This window comes from Lepeophtheirus salmonis, chromosome 6 (assembly GCF_016086655.4).
Source record: "Lepeophtheirus salmonis chromosome 6, UVic_Lsal_1.4, whole genome shotgun sequence".
Lineage (NCBI taxonomy): Eukaryota > Metazoa > Arthropoda > Copepoda > Siphonostomatoida > Caligidae > Lepeophtheirus > Lepeophtheirus salmonis.
Window position 1 is genome coordinate 42,631,868 of NC_052136.2, and position 20,307 is coordinate 42,652,174.

At 31.5% G+C, this 20,307-nt stretch overlaps 3 protein-coding genes and 1 long non-coding RNA gene across 4 annotated transcripts; 1 reads left to right on the top strand and 3 right to left on the bottom strand.

Moving 5' to 3' along the window:
- Nucleotides 1-212: 212 nt before the first annotated feature.
- On the bottom strand, nt 213-2,257 carry LOC139905797 (uncharacterized). The gene is made up of 2 exons (XR_011780856.1): nt 2,067-2,257; nt 213-1,994 (listed from the first exon to the last, which is right to left on the bottom strand). It is a non-coding gene; the product is annotated as an uncharacterized lncRNA (long non-coding RNA).
- A 7,966-nt stretch (nt 2,258-10,223) lies between these two features.
- LOC121120270 (uncharacterized) lies at nt 10,224-11,815 on the bottom strand. Its single transcript, XM_040715119.2, has 3 exons — nt 11,094-11,815; nt 10,931-11,023; nt 10,224-10,859 (listed from the first exon to the last, which is right to left on the bottom strand). Exons 1-3 carry the CDS (start codon nt 11,202-11,204, stop codon nt 10,419-10,421), a joined length of 645 nt encoding a protein of 214 aa, XP_040571053.1. The 5' UTR covers nt 11,205-11,815; the 3' UTR covers nt 10,224-10,418.
- A 2,993-nt stretch (nt 11,816-14,808) lies between these two features.
- On the top strand, nt 14,809-17,699 carry LOC121119460 (Zinc transporter 49B). Its single transcript, XM_040714119.2, has 2 exons — nt 14,809-15,394; nt 15,453-17,699. Exons 1-2 carry the CDS (start codon nt 15,247-15,249, stop codon nt 16,829-16,831), a joined length of 1,527 nt encoding a protein of 508 aa, XP_040570053.1. The 5' UTR covers nt 14,809-15,246; the 3' UTR covers nt 16,832-17,699.
- LOC121119461 (DNA methyltransferase 1 associated protein 1) lies at nt 17,504-20,271 on the bottom strand. The gene is made up of 2 exons (XM_040714120.2): nt 18,945-20,271; nt 17,504-18,818 (listed from the first exon to the last, which is right to left on the bottom strand). The coding sequence occupies exons 1-2, from the start codon at nt 19,362-19,364 to the stop codon at nt 17,745-17,747; spliced, it is 1,494 nt and encodes a 497-aa protein (XP_040570054.1). The 5' UTR covers nt 19,365-20,271; the 3' UTR covers nt 17,504-17,744.
- Nucleotides 20,272-20,307: the final 36 nt, after the last annotated feature.

The window sequence follows — 20,307 nt, forward strand, 5'->3', positions numbered from 1 at the left end:
AATAAAAAAATGTGAAAACTTGATCAGTCAGATAGGATGAAAGCTAGTTCAATTGACATTATTAATAGATGAAAAATTAACATTGAGTTTGAGTTTAACCATCAATTTTTAAGATCCTATTTTGCTCTTTAACTCCGTAGTGAATTATTATTAATTTTTTTATATAAATTTATTAATATATTAAGTGTTTCAATGAGAAAATATAATATCTATTTTAAAATGCGAATATGTAATTTTATTGTGCATTAAGTTTATGTCAATTTAGAGCAATGCCTAAAAAAAGGGGGGGAAATTTGAACAAAAAATCCTTATTTAATACATTCAATTCCATAGTTTATAAAGTTTAATTTGGTAAATCGAAACTAAAGGTATTTACTGTTCAAATTGAGCCAAATACTTTACCAAAATACAATTTCATTAAATAAGTATTTATTATAACATAGTGTATATCAAGAAATTTTGAATTATCTAAACTAAAAGTATACCTGAATATATTAAATTGACAATTTTTTTTATTTCAAAGTGTAAGATCATCTTCTGATATTCCCAAAATTTTATTTGAAACTATAAATTCATAAGTTTATACTAATGTATCATATAAAAATTAATAATATTAATTAACTGAACTAAAAAAAAAAACTAAAATTATATTTTACAGGTCAAATGACTGTAAATGCAATAACGTGTTTTTAAAAAGTACATATTTTAAATTAAAAATCTTGTAAATTTAATAGGAGTAGCTTCAAATCTTGGGTAAAAGTACATTGATTTATGGGAATTCCGTTACTATTATAAACTTTATCAGAGATAAAATAACAAAATATCTTTTAATACTGGAAGAGAGATTTTATGCGAACTACACTAAATACTTAAAAGTCTGGAATACAGGATATGATTTCAAGTCATCCTAGAAGATACACTAAAAGTCAAATATAACGAGTTTAAGTGACTTGAAAACTAATGTTGAAGTAGACATTCACTTCTCCAAAACTAAATAGCATTGAACAAAAGTGGGAGAAGGTCCTTATACTGAAAGTCCAAGTAGTTTAGGACAGGGTCTATTGTGTTAAAGCTTTCTTTAGTTCATTAAGAAATTGGCTTTTGAGTTCAAGTCGAGTTGCAATATCTCAGGTATTCAATTAATTCAACACATAATGAAAATACATATGTTCACAAAATTGATCCGAGTTTCAGTGGAGTTTCATAAGCTGAGATATTGAATGACTATTGATATTATTCTCGCATTTAAACAAGCGCCTTCTATTAAATCTATCAGTATCAATTACCATAGATTAATTATTATTTAGTGGGATATTTTAATAACAATTAATTTTAATTCCTATATTTTACAGAAGGAAAAATACTTAATTGAAAAATTTATCCTATATAAATTGTAGAGTAAAAAAACCAATGAATATTAATATAGTTATCTCATTTGTAAGAAAAACAATCGTCGATTCATTATATTTTGTGTTCATCTCACAGATGTCCTTTCACAAAAATTTGACAAATTTGAGTTTCATCACTATCGTGACCACTAGATTCTAGATATAGTATGTCTTCTTCAAGGCGTTGATTTTTTGTTTCTTCCGACTCTTGATCTCTATATTCTGACTGGAATTGTATATTTTCTTCAAGTTGTGGATTTATAGTTTCTTCAGACTCTCTTGATCGTTTAAACCCATGTTTATATATCTTAATCTTTTGATGTGATGATTTTGATTCACCTGTTTTGTTCAAACGACGGTTCCTATCTCTTACTAATGAGAGATTTCTTGAATTTCTTTTCCTACGGAGATTAGCATCTACAAAATTTTCACCCTTAATTGGCCAAATAAATTTTTCAGGGACCTTCCACTCAAAAAATGCTTTTGCAGATCTCTTTTCCATTGCCGATAAACCTTCCATTCGACGTTTAAAGATTTCATATGGATAGTTTGAATCTGAAGTGGAAGGTTCAATTTCATCTTCTATTTTTTCATCCAGTTTGCCATCTATTTTGTCATCCATTTTGACAAAATAATAATTTCAGATATTTACTTTAACAACAAACAGGATAGGCGTACCTGATTCACTAGGGACTGGATGACTAAAGCAAGCTGCTCACTACTTTTAGATTAGGGGGGTTGAGTATTATTCTGCATGCATTGAGTATCGAGCTTGTGTTTTAATGGAGCGCTGAGCTAAAACACACGCCCGATACCATATAGTTATTTCTTAGATTGAGTACTTCATGACGTAGTACTAAGATGACAATGAATAATAAACGCATTTAAGCTTCAAAACAAAATAATGAAACGAAGACCCTCGTGATCAATATTTGTACAAAGTAGTAGTTTGTAGCGACACCTTTTTTTTATCCGCTAGGAGTGTTGAATCAGAATACACAGCCTCCATGAATTCACCCTTTTAACTGAATAAAAAGGTGAATTCTACGATAGGGAAGAGAAAGTTGAATTCCGCATAAAGGAAAACTGCAAAAAAGATAAAGTGACGTCATCTGTGGTATATTAAAAAGCGACAGTTTTTATGAGAAAAAAAATGACCAAGACTATTATATTTCTTTCAAGCTAACAGCCGCATTTCTCTAGGCTACTTTGAAACCTAGTGATTATAGGTACGCTTCATTTAATCACGAAACGAAAACCACGTAATCAATATTTGTATAAAGTATCATTCTTAAGAATCTAAGATGTTAGTGACTAAAGACAATTAATTCTCGAACTTAAGAAAGGGCAGGGTGACCCAAAATTGATAAAGGATTACTAATTAAAACTTATTTTTGATTCACGCAACCTTTATACGCGTGTAGATATATCATAAATCATGGTATATGTACACGCGGAGATCACATAATTTGATTTACCGTACCAAGAACTACGAGAAGTCTTCTAGTTGTCCTTGACCGTACTACTAATATCTAGAGTGGACCAAGGGACCTCATGTAGGGGTGTACTTTTTATGCGTAAAAATTAAATGGCAATACCTAATTGACTTTGCTCAATATTACTCCCTTTTTATTTAATCATCATCGGATAATCTATATTGAGTCACGTGCGACGGTTAATATATCTTTTCCACCAAGACAAGATTTTGAACAGAAAAAAAAGTTTTTATTAAAAAAACTTGCGTGTTTTTTAGACTGAGAGTGTGATAGATATTATCTTCAGCACTTTTCTACAAGTGAATTACAAAAAAATTAAGTTTAGATCGAACATTTTATCTGTTAAAGTTAGGAAACATCTTTTTTGGCAAAGGATGTACTTTATATATAACATAAATCTTTAATACATAAATAAGAAAGAGAGCTAGACGATCGAAGACGGTTGAATGATGATTAATAATATATTAGAATATTATTTATCATTTTTGCTTAATATAATAATAGCATAATTAGTAGTCTAGCGGAAAAAATACACTCTGTCTGCGATAATTGTGATAAGTTAATTTATAATCACATTTTTACATTCACACTAAGATGTAGCTAGTATACAGTTTTCACATTCGCTCATTTTGCTTACCGAATTAATGCTTCTTTTAGCCAAGAAATTTGAATTTGTGATCAATTTCCCCCAAAATGACAGTTTTTGCCTCTCAAAAATTTTGAAATCCCAACTTTGAAGACCTATAGAATCTACAATGTACACTAAAATAACCATTATTTATGTTCAAATGATAGATAATCGCCAGGACTTTAAAATAAAACTGATTGTTTAGTTGTTTCTTCCATAACTTTTATGCTATGACCGTTTAAAAAATATGTATCAAGTGACAAACGGAATTGAAGATTTAAACTTTTTAATAAATTCCTGGCTTTAGGTAGCCATATCTACTGATGGAAAAGGACTACAGGGTTGATTTACATATCATTTAATTTCAAATTTAATAAGCTTTAAACTAATACCTAATTTATACTATTTCTTGTACTGGAATATTTTAAAAAAACTGAAAATTTTATCCCTTCTCCCTAATTTTATTAACGTGTGAAAAAAATTCCGTCCGTCATTAAAATGGATGGTAGATAAAAACGTTTAGAGCTATATACTTGACAATCTGATGATTTGTACCTGAAATAGTACATTTTAGACTTATGCGTTTTATTTTTTCCTACCACCTATAATATTGCAGATTTTTTTTATTTACAATTTACGAATTTAAAATTTTATGCGAAATTTCGCCTTTCGAGAGGCCGCAACAAAAATACTGAATGAGCAATATTCTTGAAAAGTGAATCGATTATGCTCAAAATATACTTATCTATGAAAATAATGCCTAATATGAATCAAACCACTTAATACTTATGATTTTTTTTTTCTTTACGAAGCAACATAAACTCCATTTTTGAGTAAAATATCCATACTTCAGAAGGCGTGATATTGCGCAATCCTTTGACCAGCAGCTACTTGATATTGACTAAATCAAAGTCAAATTTGTCAGAAAACAACTCTAGGTCTCAAAATCACAGGTGTTTGACTACTTCATTCATTTGTAGAACTTGAAAATGCTAAAGAGATATTTTAAAAACCGTTGAGTCTATGATCAAAAACAACAAGTTTCAAACAATAATTTCCACTTTTACAAAATCTACTATTTAACTAAAGTACATGGTCCTTAAGAGTGAATAATCCCAGAAATTATATACGATGAAGATGATGAATTCATTGACCTTCCGACATGTCAAACGTTTCATCGTCATCTGATACTGACTCACAATTAGAAGAGGAATCATTCAAGTCTGGTGATGTTGTTTGGGCTAGGGATGGTAGGATATGGTATCCCGTAAAAGTACTTACTCAAACTGAAGTTCCTCATCGCCTACAAGGTTTTCGTCTCATAAACCTTACTCACTATACTTTACTACAGTCATATGGTATGGAGAGGACAACTTTACAACAATTTCCGTTCAACATGTCAACCATTTAATTGAAAACAAACTTGATCCTACAAGATCTTACAATATGCAGCTCCTATACCAGGAGGCTCTAGCAGATCTTACAGTTGAATAACTGGCCCTCAAATAATATAAATGAAATATTATAATTGTTTATTTGTATTAACATCTTGATGTTAAATGTAAATGTTACAATCCGATTTAATGTTTGCGTATCATTTCCTCATAAAACTAAATCCATTCCTAGATCAAACATTAAAACTACCCCAGATCAGCTTCAAGTAGTTTATATATTATGCAAGGCTTAAGTATGCTTTCTGAAAGAAATACATCTCATTAGTTGATCTAACATTGATGTCCGAGTATACTTATATTTTCTGTATCAGGTTGAATTTTTATTTCCGTAAGATTAGACATACCTTTACAAAAATGAGTATATCTAAAGAATGAATGCATATCTTTTATTTCTGACATCAAATTTGAGTTCTACATAAAATTTTGGTTTAGAAAACATGTATTAATTATAAGAATTCGAAACTGTCTATTTTCCTAATTTTGGCTGTGAACCCGGGGAAGAATCTCAAATTATGTCTTAAATGAAATCTGAGAAGTCGATGAAAAGGTTCAAGGACTTAGACTTTCCGTTTAAAGACTTCAAGACATAATGAACCTATTTAATTATTTTATTTTGATATTTATGACTGTATTCCGCCTCATTTATGGAATTTATTGATCAATTAATACTCAATTAATACAGACAATCCCAGATTCTAATGGAAAAATAGGTTCACAATTCACACATCAACAAGTTAAGTTGATTGGAACTCTAACTAATAACCTGTACAATTGCAATAATTATCAAAAAAGATTACATATTTTCTGGAGAACCTAATGAAGGACCATGGTATCTTGAATCGGGAATACTAATTGCATATCAGTATCATTTTAAAGCCTTTGATTTCTCAAGTAATTGAAATAGGAAAGTTGCATATAACAATTATGTTTGGATCAACCATAGCAAGAGACAAAATTTTATTTCTTATTAAAAGTCTGTGTTCCGAATGGGGTAAAATGGGATAGAGCTGTGATGTTTGACATATTTGTTCTAATGAATTGGTCTCGTATTTCAGAAAATATCTACTAACAAACACTTAGAGTGATTGGACATTGAATATCAATTACAGTATTAATGAACACTTATCTAAACAGAACAAAACGTGGGTTAAATATGCCAAAAATCATGAAGAGTCTGTATCACTATTGACTATGAGTTTTTCTAAGGCTAAATCTTTCCTTACTCGTCAATAAAAGTGTCTAGCATGCATTTCAATTATCTTTAAGAAATTAATTCTTTTACTTTTGAGTATCAAGGATTACGAACATTGAATGTATATATGTTTGATGAGACTAAACAGGTACATTTTCATTCATAACGTTCTCAGAATTTGTGATCTTTTTCTAAAATAATTATAGGAAACATTGAATACTATCAATTTGCTATTTGAAAGTTATTGCAAAGGAATGACTCATCTACTTAAAAGTACATATTTTAAATTATAATTTTTGTAAATTTAATAGTAGTAGCTACAAATCTTGGCTAAAAACATTTTGATTTGTGGGAATTCCGTTAGTATTACAAACTTTATTAGAGAAAAAATAATAGTATCTTATAATACTGGAAGAGAGATTTTATGTGAACTACCTTAGATATTTGGTGTCCGGAATACAGAATATTCTTTCAAGTCAAAATCACAGGGTCCTGGAAGATACATTAATAGTCAAATATAATTACTTTAGGTGACTTGAAAGCTAATGTTGGAGTAGACAATCACTTATCCAAATCTGAAAAGTATTAAGCAAAGGTGGTAGAAGGTCCTTATGCTGGAAGCTCAAGTAGAATTTCAAGTCTTTGCTCACAAGTACAAGTCCATAATTATCATTTAGGTGAGGGTATATTGTGTTTAAGCTTTCCTTTAGTTCATTACAAATTGATTTTCCGAGTCTTTGATTCTGAGATCAAGTCATGTCGCAATACCTCTGGTATTCAATTAATCCAATATATAATAAAAAGTAAATTGAGTAATGGATTTAAGTTTTGGTGGAGTTTGATGTGTATGAAGCATTTAAACAAGCATTTAAATGTTGCAATAAAGGTAATGGTGTGAACCAATTAGAAAAAATCAAAGATGATTTTTGTTTGGCTCTATATTCTGAGCCAGATGTAAAACCCAGTTGGAGCTAGTTTTGAGATCTGGCACATTTGGATCTTCAACGGATAAAATTTTCTCCAATGTAAGATAGGAAGTCATACATCATTTCAGTCAACACGAATAATTTAAATCCCTATTTATGAGGCTTGTTGGGAATATATTACTTAATATTTGATTTTCCCTTATAAAAAACCATTTGTTCATCGATACATAAGTTTTGAATCTATCATTGACCTATGTTAATTTATCAAGGGACGTACTTTGAACAAAGGATCGAAATTAGAATCTGATTATGCTGGCTGCTTTGATTTATCTTCCCACCCCAAGGAGTTTGATCAAACATAGTCCTCGAGATACTCAGGTCTATTTATAATTCGGGATGATATCCTTAAAGTAATGGAAGGAGAGAATGTAGAAGGAATTTCTTTGCAATTATTATTTTGGAGTGATGAACAGAAAGATGTAGGAGTAGTACTAACTGGTGAAATAGTAGGTTCTAGTACTTGTGACACAATCTTTCAAGTTGAATTGTATTAATCTCCCGATGGTTCTTTTGTATTTGAGTCGTTATCATCACTGATCTTGGGAGCTAGACTTCTGAGAGAAACAATGTTTGAAAAAGAAAAAAATGTTTTGTCGTATTAAGGGATATTCAGGTTTGCTGAAATAAGATCTACTTCTTCGATTAGAGATTCGTATTTGCTTTTTCGAACATTTCTTTTGTGAAGTACTTTTCCCGGAGTTGTTAACCATGAAAGAACGGGCAAACCATTAGTTGTTTTTCTATTATAAAGTTAAAATATAACGAAATAATTATACAATATACGTTTAGTATTGATTTTACAAATAGAACATCAATTTAAAAACCAAAATTTAAATTCCCTATTTATGAGTTCTCCGATACTTTTTATCTTATTGATTCCTTTGGCTTGGTTTTAGAGATGCAAATGCTATTTCATTATTGCTATTGCTGTCAGAAGAGTAGAGGTCTCAAAATCCTTCCTATAATTATCAGTTGTAAACTATTATTAGTCTTTATAACAAACTGTTGAAGCCATATAAAAGTAGAGATGCTTTAGAAAATTTGATTTCCCATGTATCATTGAAATATTTACTAAAATATCAATATGTATCACAAAAGAGGCTTATTCAAGGCATCATAATCAATTCTGTCTGTAAGACAAGTACATTTAACTCTGTATATGACATGGTTTGAGATTCGACCCCGGTTTTACTGCCAAAATTGGGAAAATATCAATTTTCGAATTCTTATAAGTAATACATGTTTTCTAGACCAACGTTTTATGTAGATTTAAAATTTGAAGTCAGAAGTACAAAATATGCAATTGTTTCTTTAGATAAACTTACTTTTGTAAAGGTAGGTCTAATTTGACGGAAATAAAAATATCTCTTCAGCATTTTCAAGTTCTAAAAATAAATCAATTATTAAGATATCTGTGGTTTTGAAAACTTGTAGTTGTTTTGTAACAAATAAGCCCTTGATTTAGTTAAAATCAAGTAGCTGCTGATCATATAATCGTGCAATATCACGCGTTCCGAAATATGGATATTTTGATCATAAATCAAGCATCTTTTGTTCCGTAAAAAAAATACAAAATCTAGTTTCGCATGTGTAAAAGCTTAAAAAAAACAAAATACCCGTAACTATTATAGCTTGTAGGAGAAAAATAAACACATCAGCCTAAAATATACTATTTAGGTACAAACGATCAAATTTTCAAGTATTTAGCTCCAAACGTTTTTATGTACCATCCATTTTAATGACCAACTTAATATTTTTAAATGTTACTACACAAGAAATAGTTTAAATTAGTTATCATTTTAAAGCTTATTAAATTTCCAAAAAAAGGATATGTATATCAATCCTGTAGTCCTTTCCTACTAATACATAAGCTAGGAATTTATCAAAAATGTGAATTTTTGATTCTGTTTGTCACTTGATACATATTTTTTAACCGGTCATTGCACAAAAGTTATACAAGAAACAACTAAACAAAAAGTTTTATTTTAAAGTCTTGGCGACTATCTATCATTTGAACATAAATAATGGTTATTTTAATGTACATTGTAGATTCTATGGGTCTACAAAATTGGGATTTCAAAATTTTTGTCGCGCAAAAACTGCTATTTTTTGGGAAAATGGGTCACAAATTCAAATTTCTTGGCTTAAAGACACAAAATACAGGATTGAAACTTAAAAAATCATAATCTACAGACATTTTTAGACTATAAAAGACTTGTTAAACTCAATGTTTATTTTCTACCCTAAATATTTTTTTCACACTTTTAGCAGTGGAACCGGGATCAAATCATCAACCATCTCATATATTTTATTCAAGACAATTGACAAATTAAGAGCTTATTATTAGTCTATGTTTTTGACATGACATTTTCATGTTTAAAATATAATATGCACTTATTTATTATATATTATTGATTTCTCCGTTATTTTGATAGCTTTTTATTACAAAAATATACCTAATACTCAGAAAATGATGTATATCACCTATATAAAAAAATATATATAAGTGACTAATTTGGCTGTAGCTCCCCTAAATCAATGATTTTTTTGTTTTTTTCTAAAAAATTCATTGGTCAGGACAAAAAAAAAAATTTTAAGTTTTATTTTCTAAAAAAAGGTGATTGTGGCAAATATGTAGCTGAGTAAAAAATTTAATTTTTTTAAATTTATTTTAAAAATTAAAAAAGCCAAGCCAAAAAAATACATATATATATAATCTAAGGACACCTATCAGAAGAGACTTTCGGATAACTCCTTAAGTATGGTGAAATAAACTCATGATTATTATAAAGAAGTTAACCTTTCTTAATAAACGACGAATGAGGATTTTTCTTAGAAAATAATGTTTTATTTTATTTTTTGAATTAACTTTTTTTAGGAAGGGTCAATCCTTCTTTTGGCCTTTTTTAATAAATGGTATCCATATTTCATCAATTAAGTTTTTAAAAGTAGTTTCATAAAATACTGTATCTATACAATTTATATATGAATTAAAAAAATTAATTGGGCATTTCTATTTTTCAAGATTGTTTTTATGTTAATACATCAACAGTAGAAAATTTATGTAGTGAGCTGCATATATACTAAAAAGTTTATTCACTTCTTTTACTTCGGAAAAATAAATGGGCAACAGAAGCTAAAGAAAAAAAAGTATCCATTTAATTAATTAGAACATCATAAACGCGATAGAAGTAATGACACGATATGAAATATTTAAATTTGATTGAGCTACTTCTGAAAGGAATGTCCTATAAAGTAACTCCTTCAAAAATAATTACAATGCTCTTTTCACCTTCCAAGCCTCAATAACCCATTGTTTATCATAGGTTGTGCTACAAAAATGCTTATGATCAAACATGGTTGTCATATATGCATTCAATTTGGGAAATGATTGTTTTAATTTTTCATAGACTTTGGGATGAAACTCAGGCACAATGGCCGTCATATGAAATAGTTTTGGAGCCAGAGAGTAGTCTGCTAGTGTCTCTGAAGCACCAGACAAATAAGGACCACCAGAGGAAGTAAGCAAATCTTCAAGGACTTGACATTGATCCAAGAATTTTTTTTCTAACTCAGTATCCTCTGGAATGCTTTTACAGAGTTTGACCATGGCAGGAAAGAATACTAATACTTCTTTTGAGACTTCCTCAGGGGTCTTGAGTGACTTTTGAGGAAAGGTTTTTTCAATGTAGTCGGCAATGTCTGAGCTCTCGATCTGAAAAAAAGTATTGAAAATAAAATCAGGATTATACTTTGCATTCTCTATTGCCATAGCAGGATACGTACAGTTCCTTTTCCATTATGCATTAAACAGGGCAAGCGTCCTTCAAAGTCCTTCAATAACCACTCCGGCTTCGTTTCTTGAGTGCATGGCTTCAACTAAAATGCATCAAATCACATGGAATTAAGATTGGTTTAAGTAACTAAAATGATTTGGACTTTTGCTTACATCATATGAAATATCTTTATGATTCAAAATGCAACGAATAAATTGCGCGAAGGGGCAATCCCCCACGTCATTTCCCTTATGCCCAGCCTTCAAATACAATTCAATCGTCATATTTTTTAATCTTCGATGAATGAAACGAGATGTCAACAAGTTGAAAGAGCCGAGAGAGTTTATCTTGCACCGATGCACGATCACTTTACAAAACAAGTAGTCGAATAAATGAAAGATTAAAAATATTGTAAATAGGAATTCCCATCGTTAGATAAAGCAGAGATTCCTTAACATCTGGCCATAGACACGAGCCACGCAACCTCCTCCATAAAACCTTCATTAAAAAGTGATAAATCATGAAGGTGGAGAAATGTTACTACATTGAAAGCACTCATATGTAATCTGAGTAATCAATCATGGAATTGTGGATGGTTTGGTGAAAGGTTTTGATGTAAAATTTTATTTTTCGGAGGTGAAACTTGAAAGAGTGCTCCAGAAGCAATTATGAAGTATGATTAAATTCTGTCGATGAAAGAGCTATTTTTTTATACGGGATTTATTTCCATCCCTTTCAGATCGAACATTAATAGCAGATCGTCTTTGTTAGAGAGAATGAAGGAAAGATCTCTTATTAAACCTCAAATTTTGATTTTTTCTAGATTGAACATACTTTTCTCTTATTTTTTTATTTTGTGCTACTACAATGTTTTTCCTCATAATATTGAAAAATTTATTGCATATTATAGACAAAAAAGAAGAAAAGAAATGGTTTGATTTACGGGCCATTGAAAATATTTGGCAAAATGTAGGGTAAAACATAACAATTGAACCAAAAAATCTGCTGTTGAGATGGAAAACTTCATATTATTTTAATGAATTATATTTTTGCGCAAATATTTCATTCTGAAGCTTAATACAATCTTTTTCTTCCACCTAATCTACTCTTATTTTTAGACAATTTACATCTAATTTTTGTTTGAGTACAAATTTGAAATTATCTCAAAAACTTTTGCTCCATTAATTATATTTTATCAATTTTTTTTAACCCTCATCTCACCCGTTAACATTATACTAGTCTTTTGTTTAATTGTCGCTTTTGTTTTTAATCCTACATCTTTATGTTTAAAATGAAGAGAGAAAACAACTTTTTTAGAGATATCCACGGATTTACCATCTATATTAACAATAGTAATTATATATAAACACTCATCAGATACTTCTAGAATAAATATATAGTATTTTTTACCAGTTTAGTTGATTCCATTTAATAAGAATTTCCATGTATGTTATTATTTTATTATCTTTGAGCTGTTGACCAGATACTTTACCAGTGTGGCAACAAGGAACCACGTAGACTGAAGGTACATCTTACGTCTAGGAAGAATAATCACTTTCCATACAAATTATATACTTATTTTTAACAAATTGCCGATAAAAATAATAAAACATAGTAAATTAAAATACGAATGATTATAACAGAGAGGTTGTATAATTTTAAAAGTTTATGTTATAAAATACTATTAGATGGTTACTTATTCTCTAAATATATATGTTTTGTTCAAAACATATATAAGAAATTTTTTATAAGGAAATTGTACAAGTTGCCACAAAAAAATGAAATGAATAATTTATTTTTACCAAAGGATTTACAGTTCTTGGGATTTTATAGTAATGCAATAATTGAATATTCCATGATGGCTGTCCAATATATAGAGCATTTTCACGAGACGTAAACATTGTGATCCTTCTTTATTCATATTAAGGAAAATTGGATGTGAAATTTAATGTTTGATTATTAAAAAATATATAAGTATTGTGTGGCCCATAATAGGAATTCAAATGCCACTCATAAATACATAATAATCATGGAGTTTTAATAAATCAAATGATAGCATCAATTAATAGTTGAATTAATTTGAATGATCAATGCTGTAATTAAATAATATATTTTAAGACGAATAAATTGCAAGTTGTAAAATTTTCTCATACAACTTGCAACTTATACACAAAATATATATTATATTATTGGCTATGGCTATATTATATATATAAGGTCGTGGCATCTCAGTCAACACTGCTAACCAAGCAAATGTCGTCACAAACGGGATAAAAATCAAAATAAACTCAGTGATACTTCATACTTTACTTGACTGAGAATTAAATATAATTGTAAAACATTCTTTGTATCTAAATAATAATGGACTTGAATCTATATGGAGAGAAGGTAACCAACGATATCAAAGATATTTCGTTAGAGTTTTACTATCAATAATTCATTATTTATGTGGAACCTCCAGAGTCCAACCCCATTGGTCATTGGAAGGGGAAATATGAGTAAATTGCCATGGCAGAGAGGTATGAGAATTTCAATCAAATCAACTCGAGCCTTGTACCATGATTTGATTTCTAATGGTCCTCTTTCTTTCTTTTTGATGTTCAGAGCCGTTGGAGCAATGAAAAGGTTGATAATTCTGTAAATTGGAAAAAGTTGTGAAACTTTGGTGAGCAATCCGGCTATTCAGATTGAAAAAGAATATGACATTTATAGAATTGAGGACAAAGAGAAAAAAGAATCCGTAACAAAGAAAATCACTGGAGACATCTTAGTTATCACAATTTGTGAAAAAAGCTGTTCAGAATTTGAATTTACGTTTGATATTCCTCATGAAGTTCATGTGGATTTTGCAATAAACCATCAACTGGATCAGTTCAAAAAATAGGATCTCAACTTTCAGGGGCTCAGTTATGTATCGGGTTTTATTGCCCACAAGATGAAACTTTTATATCCGGATTTGGGGAAGAAGTCAAGCGACATATATTTGAATGATCATGGACTGACACCATGGATATGTGTTAGAGGAGGACTGATGGTGCCATCTGTTTATTTTTTAAAAGATTGTGAAGTTTTCGACCAGAAGTTCAAGGAATTCCATTTACCTGTATTAGATCGTCATCCAAAAGTAATCGAACGTTTTTGTCAAGTTTTGGAAGACTCCTTTGGAGGAAAGTATGACAAGGCTATTTGAATCTCTTCGCCAAGACAAGGATACTAATAAGATACCTCAATGCACAATTAGAATTTAATACTGGAGGGAGTGAAAGAATAAGAGGAAAAAAGTAAATCGGCCAATTTCAAGTTTAATTATAATTTAACCAAATATTCAATATAATATTAATTATCACCAAATAGATTATTTTATATATGTATAGTATATAACTTATCTACGGCAAAACCAATTCTTATTATTTCCTATGTTCTGTATTAAAAATTTATCGTTCAATAAAAAGTGAAGCACATCTGCTGTTCATTATGTAATCGTTAGTATAATACACAAGCCTCTAAATTTCATATTAGTGATATATTGTTCATAGTTGATGGAACTGGGGAGCCGAGGGGGCCCAGGCCCTCCCTAGAATTTCATAGTAATATTTATTACTTGTAACTATTAAGAAGCCATTAGAGGTGACACAGGAAATTTGAAATTCATAAAATGGCTAGCAACCCCTCCTCAAGGAGAATCTTGCCACCATCCCCAGATTTGTTACTTCGTCTCCCTAATATTTTTTAACATATTGCACCTTTGTCATAACTCATAATAGGATCGATCTTGCTTGAAAAGAAGAAAAATGTCAAAGAAATAGAAAAATAATTTATATACATAGTACGTTTTAACAATATAGCTTTATCCCGCCCGTCACGTCACAGTTTATTTATATATTTTTGTTTGCCCGACCTTATATACCTTACTTTATTCTATGTTATTGATAGATCACGTGATAAACAATTTGCTTGAATATTTAAATGCATGATGATGTTACAAAAATTAATAATAGAGTCCGTGTTCTTTACTTACTCATTCTATAAAAATATTTTAGAATAAATATTATTGAATATCTATAATTTCATAAGGAATTCATGCAATACGTACATTTTAAAGTTTCGAAAAAGTGTATAAATTGGAGTCTCTTGATTGGTTAAGAGAAAGGAAATGGGCAAAATGTCCCTTTAACATATAACATAATAACATATGCGCTCATTGTAAAAATAATATAATTATCAATAACATTGATATTCTTACTGTGAACTGAGTATTTTTATACTAAACTTAGCATAGCTTTAATTTAAACTCCCTACCCATGGAATAAGAGCCGTTATCAAGGGATGTGTTCATTATTTATTCAAATGAGAGGTCGTGGAATCTACATGATCCGCGGCCTCTCTTCCACCAACCCTTCCCCCCCTCCTCCTCCAAGTAAATTCATTTTCAAAGACGGTGTGAACAAGGATGTCAAAGTGATGGACAAACCAGGTAAGAGTGAAATGATCGGTTCGAGAAGTTCCCCATAATTTCCGATCTATCTTTTCAGAGACTGTTTTTCACCATTATGAACGGAACTTCATCACTGCCTCTCGTGCCACAAAGGATTTTCTTCTGGCTCCGGACGATTTGAATGGTCTTCGTCGTACAATTCGCAGAAGTCCCAATGAACATGATCCACCTCTCAGCGTGTATTGGAGAAAGGATGTCTCTGCTAAATCCATTCAAAAGTGGGGCTCCATAGAAAATTTGGAAAAGGCACTGGAGAGTCGGAATCTGGCGGAAGAGGAAGAAAGTGTGTCCAAGAATAGACTCATGGGACCCATTTCCAAGCTTATAAAAAAACGTCGCGCAGATAAAAAATCCATCTCCAGAGAGAATTGGCCAGTTCGTAATCTTTGTGCAGAAGGGGGGTTATATGGATCCAGTGGACGCGTTGTCCTCATTGCTGTGGGCATAAACACTTCTAATTTCCTCCTGAAATTAGGCGCATGGATCGCGACTGGCAGCTATGCCCTATTCTCTGAAGCTATTCATTCTCTTGCAGATACGTGTAATCAAATCATTCTTGCATACGGCATCCACAAATCCATTGAAATGCCTACGGTTGGACATCCCTATGGCTACAGTAATATGCAGTACGTGTCTTCTCTCATTTCTGGGACGGGGATCTTTTGTTTGGGTTCTGGTCTTTCAATATATCATGGAATCTCAGGAATTTTCGCTTCATCAGAACTAACTTCACTCCCTATAGCTGTTGCCGTTTTGTCATGTTCCTTTGTATCTGAGGGATTTACCCTTGTTTTAGCTATTAAATCTATCAAAAACTCTGCATCAAAAGTGGACATGGGTTTCCTTGAATACGTGATGGGAGGATACGAGCCTTCAGTCAACGTTGTCCTTCTAGAAGATGTCGTTGCAGTTATGGGTGTTGCCATAGCTGCCGGTGCCATGAGTCTCTCTGTTAAAACAGGTTCACATATACCAGATGCAGTGGGTTCAATCACGATTGGTGTCCTTTTAGGATGTGTAGCTAGCTTTATGATTCACTCAAATATCAATGCACTTGTGGGTCGCTCCATCTCGGATCATCGCTTAGAGCAAATAAATAAAAAATTGGAGGGGGACATTATGATTAGACAGGTCCATGACGTTAAAGGAATCGACATGGGTAATGGATTTGTGAGATATAAGGCTGAATTGGATATTGATGGAAGAGAATTGACACGGATTTATTTAAATAAAATGAATCTACCTCGACTTTTAGCTGAGGTAGAAACGATGAAAACCCCGGAAGAATTTGAAAGCTTTATGCTTAAACATGGGGAAAATATTGTGGATTGCCTGGGTGAGCAGGTGGATCGCATTGAAAAGAGTATTAGAACTAAACACCCAGAAGTTCGGCACATGGACTTGGAAGTACTCTAAGAGATTAGTATGTTCACTGGGCTGCTCCATAGTGCTGTCACAGTGGATTTTGAAATAGAGAACAGTATTTTCTCTGTTTTGGAGATGTTGAGTTTGAGATCGCATCAGGATGAAAGATTTGGTTATTTGTCTCTTATCAACTTTCGTAATAATGTAGTCAGTGGTTTTAAATTTTAATAATCGGTCAACAATTAAAGGAAATATATATGATTGGTTCAAACCCCACAAAATATAAATGCCACATTTTATATATCACAATGCCCAAATCTTTTAACAATCTCAATGGGCTTTATCAAATTCAACATCTCAGAAATACTATTTATCTACATTAGCTTAAATTGATCCATATACAAAGAAAAATGTTCTTCATTTAAAATCCCATTGTGAAACAGTCTCATGTTCACGTTCTTTTTAACCGTTCTCATTGCTACTTCTATATTGTTGCTTTAAAGATTCTTACTGTACTTTAGCGTTATTTAACGTAGCAAAAATTCTTTCTATGTACTATGATTAATAGTTTGAAATAGTTATTTATTTTTTTAGAAACAAATCTGAAGTTAAAAAATTGAATATTTTTATGGGGTTTTTTTTTTATTCTGACGATCTTTCAAAGGAATTGACTTCACACTTATGTTGATGTAACTTAAGAATAAAAGGCTCAATATACATATATTATATTCAATTAATTTATTGACGTTGCATCTAATAATACTCCATTTTGAGACCTTTGTATTATTATAATATAACGCTTGTTTCATCATAATGTAAATTTTAATCTAATAATTAATTATAAGATAATAATGGTACGTTGAATTTAAATAAATTTTATAATGAAATGATATAAAATAAAAAATACATACGAAAAAAATGGAGAAGGAAGGAGTTGGAGTCTACACTATTATTTAATTAATTATTAAAAGTTTTTGTTTTTAATCTTTTTTAAAACATTGCTCTGTTCTAATGCAGCTTTTCTCTTTCTGACTGGAGGAGCTGCACCATTGCCGACAACATCAATGACATCTGAAATGCTTTTTGTCTTTTCTTTGTTATTAAAATAATTTTTGAGTCTATCTGGGATTTCAAGAGATTTATTCGGGGCTAATGCTTCATACTGGGCTTTAATGGACTGCAGCTCGGATTCGCATACAACGAGTGCATTTTTTAACTCATAGAGTAATACCATGTCAGAGCGTAGATCGTTGAATTCCGTTGCAATTTCCTCTGTGGGCATGGGGTTCATTTCCATACCCTGGATCTCGGTCAGCATCGTTTCAATGGCTTTTGTTTTCTTTTGCCCCACACTTGGAGGTAATTTCATTCTTGAAGAGCGTAAATAGATGGAAGAACCTTTACTTGTCTCGGGAAATTTAATGCCAGTCGTAGCGTCCAAGGAACTAGATACATCCGGCTTGGAGGATCGTGGAACAACGGCCGAAGAAACAGACACAGTTTTCTTTTTGGAACTACTAGCTCCTTGATTGGTCAAGGATTGAGATTTCTTTTCTTGCTTTGGAGTAACGGATGCTTCTGCGTGGTCCAATAACTTCTGAAGATCCTGAGCCTTTTTCTCTCTTTCTCGTTTGCGATTTTCAATCTTTTTTAATTCATTCTTAAGCATTTCTTCCTCTTCAATTTGCTCAGGGGTTCGGTTATACAATCTAATTAACTGTTCTTTTCGACGTCGTTCATGCTCTGCGTCGTAGAGCTTTGTACTATTGCTGGTAGAGCTAGAATCCATTCGAATGGACTCCAACTTTTCTGTAACATTGTAATAGCGCTCCTTCAGATCCTCAATGCTTCTTTGAGGAAAGGAAGAAGCATTGTTTCTTGAGTATCGGTCGTGAATGACGGTGAAGCGTAGGTCAAATCTGCGGCAGAGATCAAACAAGTGGTCTGTTTCAGCTCGGGACCAACCTTTACCATCTTCTCCATCCGAGGAGAGGTGATTTTGGTATTCGAGATCAGTGTACATAGGGATTTCTAATTTCTAAAGGGAAAATAAATATACAAAACGTTAGATAATTTAGCGGAAAGAATCATCTCTTTAAGACTTATAAGTCCACTCTTGGAGTTGTTGAGCTTATAAGTATTTAAGAAATACGAGTAGTCATGCCTTATTAAATCGAGAAAATGGATAGTCTTTGCCTTCATCTGCAGCTCTTCTCCAATGTCGGAGAATAAGTCCATCATTCCGAGCTGGATTCACAAACTTCATCCATATCCAAGGCCGAACTTTTCTTAGACCTAATTTAGCTTTCAGTCTTTTATAGCCAATGTCCGGACCTCCATTCAATGTGTCCGTGGGGATAAGAGGGGGCGCATCTTTAGAGTCGGATCCTCCATAGAGAAGGTTATAAAGTTCTCGAGCCATTCCCTCGGGCCGTCTCTTCACTTCGCCCCCAAGGGCCCCATCCTCTCTTTTCTTCTTCTTCTTTTTCTTTTTCCCATCGGATCGACCCATTATCATCTCCTTTGTAATCTCAGGTCCTCCAGAAAGGCCCATTATGTCACGTACGTCTCCCGGAGAGGCCATTCCAGGGATTTAATATTCAATCTAATTTATAAATTTGTTTTAATTAAAGTAGTAAAATTGTTCAAGGGTAATAAATAATACAATGAGGCCTAATACATTCAGGAGGAGCACAAATTCTAATCACGCAACCTGTTGTGGTGTAAAACATCATTTTTGAAGAAAAATTCCACTTGGTAAATTCGTATGAACTTTGTACATTTGTAAAGTTATAATATTTGTTCTGTTGTATTTTATATCAACATTACGTGGTATTTTAAGCGACTCCTTCATTTTGGTATATATTTTACAATAGATTAACAGTAATTGATTAATTATAAAGCAATTTTTTATGTTAATTTATTATTTTAGGGACTGAGCATTCAAATTTAATTTCTAGAGTGATTCATATAGTTTCTGGAGGTTGGATTTATTTAGAGATCCCGGCTCGGAATCCAACTAAAAAAATGGGTTTTTATAATATATAAATTCAGTCAATCCATTATTTTTGTTCAAAAATAGTATTCATTAACTGTCTTAATGACATATTTTATTAAAGGTGTAACTGTATATTTATGATTACAAATGTTTTCCCAAAATGTCAACATCACATGGTAGTTTAAGCGAGTCTTACAACTGCGACAATTTTATTTTTTTTATAAAATGTGTAACGTTCATATGATGAGTTTACCCAAGGACTACTGGTTTACCAAGTGGAATTTATGATCAAAATTGGTGTTTTTTAAACAGAACAGGTTGCGTGAAAAGAGTTTGTCCTCGTGGCCAGATAGTATTAGACCTCATTGTAATCATATAACATAGGAAAAATAGCTCTCAAGGGCACCAAATGAAATATTTACCCTAATTTAGAGAGCGCGCGAGTCTCTCCCATTTATCCTCTCTTTGACGTTCAATTAATTATTGCACGTGCCTAGTTAATAAAAAAGAAAATAAGTGAAAGGTATAA

Coding starts and splice junctions, on each gene's coding strand:
- LOC121120270 (XM_040715119.2), bottom strand. CDS start 11,204: ATGACGATTGAATTGTATTTGAAGGCTGGGCATAAGGGAAATGACGTG. Junction 11,024..11,093: donor ATAAAGATATTTCATATGAT/GTAAGCAAAAGT, acceptor GATGCATTTTAG/TTGAAGCCATGCACTCAAGA. Junction 10,860..10,930: donor TGCATAATGGAAAAGGAACT/GTACGTATCCTG, acceptor ACTTTTTTTCAG/ATCGAGAGCTCAGACATTGC.
- LOC121119460 (XM_040714119.2), top strand. CDS start 15,247: ATGTGTTCATTATTTATTCAAATGAGAGGTCGTGGAATCTACATGATC. Junction 15,395..15,452: donor CAAAGTGATGGACAAACCAG/GTAAGAGTGAAA, acceptor CTATCTTTTCAG/AGACTGTTTTTCACCATTAT.
- LOC121119461 (XM_040714120.2), bottom strand. CDS start 19,364: ATGGCCTCTCCGGGAGACGTACGTGACATAATGGGCCTTTCTGGAGGA. Junction 18,819..18,944: donor CATTTTCTCGATTTAATAAG/GCATGACTACTC, acceptor TTTTCCCTTTAG/AAATTAGAAATCCCTATGTA.